The sequence below is a fragment of the Macrotis lagotis genome, chromosome 1 (genome assembly GCF_037893015.1).
Source record: "Macrotis lagotis isolate mMagLag1 chromosome 1, bilby.v1.9.chrom.fasta, whole genome shotgun sequence".
In the NCBI taxonomy this organism is placed as follows: Eukaryota; Metazoa; Chordata; class Mammalia; order Peramelemorphia; family Peramelidae; genus Macrotis; species Macrotis lagotis.
This window is the reverse complement of record NC_133658.1, coordinates 413,172,865-413,178,879: the sequence shown is the minus strand read 5'-3', so window position 1 is coordinate 413,178,879 and position 6,015 is coordinate 413,172,865. Positions and strand designations below refer to the sequence as shown.

Sequence of the window (6,015 nt, the reverse complement as noted above, 5' to 3'; positions counted from 1 at the left end):
TGCCTTTCTCTATTCTTGACTCTGATCTTTCCCTTGCCACTCCTTTTCTCATATTTAAACCATTCATGCTATATACATATTCCAAAGTACTGATGGAAGGCATGACTTTCTTGGGCAGGTAAGGGGAAGCAATCAGGGTTAAGTGACTTGCCCAGGGTCACACAGCTAGTGTCTGAGATCAGAACTAAACTCAGGTTGTTCTGACTCTAGGACTAATGCTCTATTCACTGTGCCACCTAGCTACCCTAACTACCTTAAAGAAGAGCAAGCACTAGAAAATGGGGGATAGGCATTGGTGAGAGAAAAAAATAGAAAATATTCTCCACATTAGGACTCACCAAAAAGAGTGCAGAACATGCCACCCAGGATAGGGTCAGGTAGGGAAGCAAAGAGAGCTGTGAACTTGCCAATGGTTCCTAGAATCAGCATGATTCCTGCCCCATACTGGACCACCCTTCGACTCCCCACCTATAAAAGTGAGAATTGAGTGGAATTAGCCTCAAAACCAACACATCTGGGTCTGAACAATGCCTGGAAGAGGATGATTTCAGGGTCAAAAGCAGAAACTAGGAAGAGGGGAGAGGAGAATGGAAAGAAATCAGTTGGTTCTTGATACCTTGGTAATGCCCAGGACACCAATATTGGGGCTAGAGGATGTGGAGCCATTACCAGTCCCGAGCAGCCCAGCTATGATGCAACAGATGCCCTCGGTAAAGATTCCCCTAGAAAAGGTGCAGGGGAGAAGTAGAAAATATTATGCTAACTTTTTACATTTGTGTAGCATTTTATCCTTTTCCTTCCACTATATCCTCTTACACTGTTTCCTCATGGTAGGGATGTGACCTTAGGATCTGCTGGTGAGCTGGTGTTTGTCTGCCTGTCCTCTTGTTGTAAAGACCAGCCTAGCTAAGATTGGAAAGATTTGATACCACCCTGGCCTCAAGGATGTGAATTTTTTTGGCAACAGTAACTGAAAACTGCTAAGGCCATTCAGAGAGGGCCTCTTTTTAATCTATACCAGTGGATGCCACTGGTATCCTGCTAGGAACAAAGGATTTCCTAGCAGGGCTCCTTCAAGTATTTGTACTTTTAAAAAGACTTTTTATGCTAATCCTATGGAATTATCCTATAACACTGTTGACAGATAAGGAAACAAGGACTCTGAAAGTTGAAATGAATAACTCAAGGTTTCTAGCGAATAAAGGGACAAACTGGGACCAACTGGGACCATACCTGAAGTCTAGTCTCTCCAGGTCAGGTCCATTTCTGCTATCATACTGGCACCAACCCCTTACCAAACCAGAGCCAATTCTTTGAGGTGGGGAAGGGAGGTAGAACTTGGTAGAAGGTAGATTGGTCACCCACTTACACATCATGAGACTGTACCTGTTGATGGCATGAACAGGGGGTGGAGGGGCCCCAGCCAGTCGGGCACAAGCGTAGTAATCTCCAATAGACTCAATGATGCCTGCCAATGTGGCACTGAACATACCCAAAACAGCAGCTGCAGTCACACTGGGGAGACCCCATTGACCTGAGAGGGACCAGTTGTGGGAGATGGACACATGGAACAAAACTCATCAACCACCCTGTCCCAAGGGATACACATCTTGGTAATCCCAAGGTGATCCCAACATTAGAAAGGATGGATTTGGTTAAAAAATGATATTTTCCAAATATTTTTCCTAATCTTCCTCTCTGCCCCAAGTTGCCTCCTTCTTCCCCAGGACTTGGAACCGTTTCAGTTTGGCTTTTAGCAAATTAAGCAGGGCTCCCTCCCCTTTCCACCCTGCCAAGATATGGTAATGGAGAGGAGTCTATTTTCATAACTGCCAATTGGTTTCTTAATTCTTGAGCCTGAGTTTTTTTTTTTTTTGTTTGTTTTGTTTTTTAACTAGGCCTCCTGCTTCTGGGATGGAGCCAGAACTAAAAAGCTAGGTCTTCTGGGTTTGGGTCACAGGGTTTACTTACAGGGATAGGGAAAGCGGACCCAGGGTGAAATGGACATGATTTCCCCACGAGCATCTGTCCGAGCCTTGAAGCCATAGGTATTGGGGTCAGTGGGCAGCACATCAGTCAGTGTTAGGACATAGCAGAACAACCAAACAGTCATAATAGCCAGGACGATCTTTTGGAGGAGAGAGGAAGAGGGCAAAAAATGTGATCAGATATCAGATGAAGGAACAAGGAAGGAACAACCCCTGTCCTTCAGCTCAAAAGACTTGAGTCTTTCCTTCTACCTTCCTGAGACAGAAGCTCTGAGCACGTCATTCCTTGAAGGAATTCTCTCTTGAGCTTCCAAACTTTCTGGAAAGAATTCTCTTAACCCTAGGAATCTTCCAACTCAGGAAAGGATTCTTCTTGGTCTTAAGTTTGCTCTCCCCAGTCCCCCTTCCAGCCCCACGTCCCCATTCCAACCCTTGCCCAACTCTGGCCTCCTCACAGGAAACATTTTGAAGATCTGGATCCGGAAGAGAGTGAAGCCTTTGCCCCATCTGTAGCCAGGCAGGCGGAAGGTGACATTTCGAAGATATTGGGAGAAGAGGATGATCAGAAGAATGGAGCTGGAGGCAGAGGGTCCACATAGAGCACAGGATTATAGACTATTAAAGAACCTTGGAGATCAACCAGTCCAGCTTCCTCATTTTTCCAAATGAGGAAATGGAGACATAGAGAAGAGGTGACTTGTCTAGGATAACAATGGCCCCTGATGGAGAGAGGTTTGGGAAGGAGGGAGGAGCAGTTCTGATGTAGGATCTTGAGTGGAGAAGTGCATCATAGTTTAGTGAAAAGAACCCCAGAGTAGAAAAGGTCTGGCTCTTCAGGGAACTAGCTATATGTCCTTAGTCAAATTACTTCTCCTTTTGGGGCCTCTGTTTCTTTACCTATAAAGTGAAAGTGTTGGGCTATATAACCTCTAGGGTTTGAACATTCTATGAGTCTCAGTCTCCTCTAAGGAGAGAGAGAAAATAGTAGAATTTTGGGGGGGGGTTGGGAATGGGAGTAAGAGAATGGCCACAGGGGATATAGGGAGGAATCTTGGGAAGAAGATCTTAAATAGAATAAAGGGCATTGGGGGCCAAGACACTCACAAGGTGGAGATGCCCCAGTGAGATCCAGCCCTATCTCCAGCAGCTTGGAAGACGGAGAGGCCGATGAGGGAGACAGTAGGGGTGACTGTGAGGGGCCCGATGTAGCTGAGTAGGGCTCCGGGCAGCCCCATAAGCCCAATCATCACCTCCACTGTGCTGGACACCATGATTGCCCCCTGGATCTGTGGATAGGGTTTGGTGCAGTAGAGAACCATTGGACCAACCTGAAGAACTGAGGCAGAAGTTTTCCCCTACCCCCTCCTTTCTTTCCCTAGTCAGACTTTGTTGAGATAGAAGCTGTTCCCCCAGCCTCTGCTTTCCCACTTTCCCTAATCCCCAAGATATTTCCCTGAACCTGGGCTTCATTTTCATTGCTCTGATCAATTCCCCTTTGTGTTTGAATGGAATAACCACACCTTCACTCCTCTCCCAACAATATTCACCTCTCTTATTCTTGGATGCCAAATATGTGACGTGTTCAGGGGCAAACTCCAGTTACCATAGATCTCCTCTGAGGAATGGAAACAGCAAAAGGGAAACAGAGGGACAAAGACTTGACTTGAGTTCCCTCTAACATAACTTGTCCCTCTCCTTTCCCTCTCCCCCTCCAGCTCTTCTCCCTCCTGGATGATCCCCACCTTCTGGGGGACATCTCCATTTGTCCAGGGACAGGATTGCTTTGGCTGGGACCAAGAAGGCAAAGGCACTGGCTTGAAACAGGGGTAGCCTGTGAGGGAGAAACAGAGACAAAAGACAAAGGTAGAGAGAGTCAGAGACACATAGGGTTAGAAGGGAAGGTGGAAGAAAGACAGAGACAGAGTTAGAGAGGGAGAGAAGGTGGAGGAGAGAGGAACAGATACAGTCAGGAGAGAAAGGGAAGATGGAGGAGAGAGCCAGAGACAGAGAAAGAAAAAGAGGAAGGGAATGTGGGGGAGAGAGACAGACAGAATCAGAGACAGAGAGAGAGAGGAAGGGAAGATGGATGAGAGAAACAGAAAAAGGAGAGATGCACAGAGAGACAGGGAGGAAGAGAGAAACACAAGTAAAAGGCAGAGATAGTCAGGAGAGGAGAGATAGATCAGAAGAGAGATTAAGTATATGTCAATGCAGGACCTTTTTGGTCTTTGTACCCTCAGGATGAAGAGGGCCTGGGGACAGACAGATATAAAGGGAAGAATTTGACAACTAGAAGAATGAGTTGATGGGTGTCCAAAAGGAGGCCATGGCATGTTCTTCCTAGTATCTCTCAGAACAAGAGGACCCTGGTTAGAACACTCAATTACAAAGGCAACTCCGTGTGAGTTGGGATTGCTTCATTTTTTGTACTTGTCTTCCCAATGCTTACCTCAGTGGCTGACACATAATAGATACTTTGTAAATGCTTGTTGATTGATTGATTGATTGATTGATTGATTAATCTGCTGCACCCTCCTCCCTATAATTTGCATCCATTTTCCTACTTGGACCCAACCTTAAAGAGAGTTTTCTGACTCTGGCCTGTGTGAGGGCTGGGACCTGGAGGCTGGAGGTTGGGTGAGGCTCTTACCGGATGCCCACAGTGGTCTGGATGAGGGTGGTGATGCCCACACAGGTAAAGATGGTGCCAATGAGCTGGCTGACCATGTGCTGATCCTTGCCCACACACAGAGCATCCGCAAGGAGAAAGGGGACAGCAATGGTGCCACTGAAACAGGTCAGGTAGTGCTGGGGGGGAGAGGAGCAAAAGCTTGGGGCGAATTGGAGCATTTCACTACCCACTGTCCTCAGAACAAACCTCAGGGCAGCTCCAATGTTGGGACAAAAGCACTGTATATGGAATTAGGGCACCTCAGGTCTGAATCCCAACTCTGCTACTTATTCCCTGTGTGATCTTGGGCAAAGCATTTAATCTTGGTGGGTCTCAGTTTCCTCACCTTTAAAATGAGAGAATTGAATTAGATGACCTCTAAGGGTCCTTCTTGCCCTAAATCGGATGACCCACCACCTTTTCCCCTCGTTTCTGCCATCTGAAGAGGGTCCAGAGACCATTCTGTCTATAGTACAGAAGAAGAAAGTGAACACAATGGAGGGTTTATAGGAATATTCACCTCAGATGTCAGAGACCAAAATGCTCATAAACTCAATCTCTTTATTGTTGCCAGTAGAAATGGGCTGAGACTGTGAGGGACCCCACCTGCTTACTCTGCATTTGTCCTCTCCATAGGGCATTTACACTTGCTTACAAAGTATTAATTTTATGAAGTAGTAATCATTCCTATAGGGTATTAACATTCCCTTTGTCTTTGTTACCTACTCCATCTTTAATTTTCTACCTCATGAGGCCCTTTTTAACTCTAAAACTATGAGCCTGGATCTTTAGAAGAAAGCTAGTGCCTTACACACAGTAGGTGATTATTAAATATCCTGCAAATCATTCCTCCTGGTGAAGGGATGGAATTGGGGTGACTCCCAGAGAAGGTCAGAGAGATGAGAGCTGGAGATCATGGAGGGATTCCTCTCTTCCCCAGTGTGGGGCATGAGAGGTTATGATAGGGGTTACCTGGAATCCCAGGAGAATGCAAAGGTACCAGGGAGGCACATCCTCGATCTTGTAGAGCATGTCTAACTTGGGATCTTCTGGGGGTGCTCTGGAGAGAGTGGGGCTCTCAGTCTCCTGTTAGGAAATGGGGGTAGGAACTGAGAATTCCACTTGGCCTTGGCAGAGAGGCAGGATGAACCAGGCAAAGTCTATAATCTCCTCCCTCCCAAGGCCCATTGATCTCTCTCAATCCATGAACCCATGCTTCACCAACTTCCCAACCTGCCCTTCACCACAACACCCTGGGCCCTCTTTCTCTGGGATGTTCCCCTCCCCTCATTCCTGGAGTATTGTCAGTAATCTTGACACTATGATCAACCTCCTATCAGCTCCTTGCTGATCTAT

At 46.6% G+C, this 6,015-nt stretch overlaps 1 protein-coding gene across 6 annotated transcripts in view; it reads right to left on the bottom strand.

Annotated features, from left to right (window-relative positions):
* Window positions 1–6,015, bottom strand: part of SLC23A1 (solute carrier family 23 member 1) — a 28,807-nt gene that overhangs the window by 18,054 nt on the left and 4,738 nt on the right. For 5 of the 6 annotated variants that reach the window (XM_074212919.1, XM_074212921.1, XM_074212918.1 and 2 more), the window contains 10 exons: window positions 5,632–5,745; window positions 4,639–4,796; window positions 3,731–3,819; window positions 3,536–3,603; window positions 3,093–3,274; window positions 2,444–2,564; window positions 1,972–2,128; window positions 1,387–1,534; window positions 617–722; window positions 339–468 (listed from right to left, as the gene is read on the bottom strand). In XM_074212919.1, the coding sequence (XP_074069020.1) occupies window positions 339–468; window positions 617–722; window positions 1,387–1,534; window positions 1,972–2,128; window positions 2,444–2,564; window positions 3,093–3,274; window positions 3,536–3,603; window positions 3,731–3,819; window positions 4,639–4,796; window positions 5,632–5,745 (1,273 nt within the window). The remainder of the gene's footprint in view (window positions 1–338; window positions 469–616; window positions 723–1,386; window positions 1,535–1,971; window positions 2,129–2,443; window positions 2,565–3,092; window positions 3,275–3,535; window positions 3,604–3,730; window positions 3,820–4,638; window positions 4,797–5,631; window positions 5,746–6,015) is intronic. The other variant, XM_074212922.1, reaches the window with a different exon arrangement.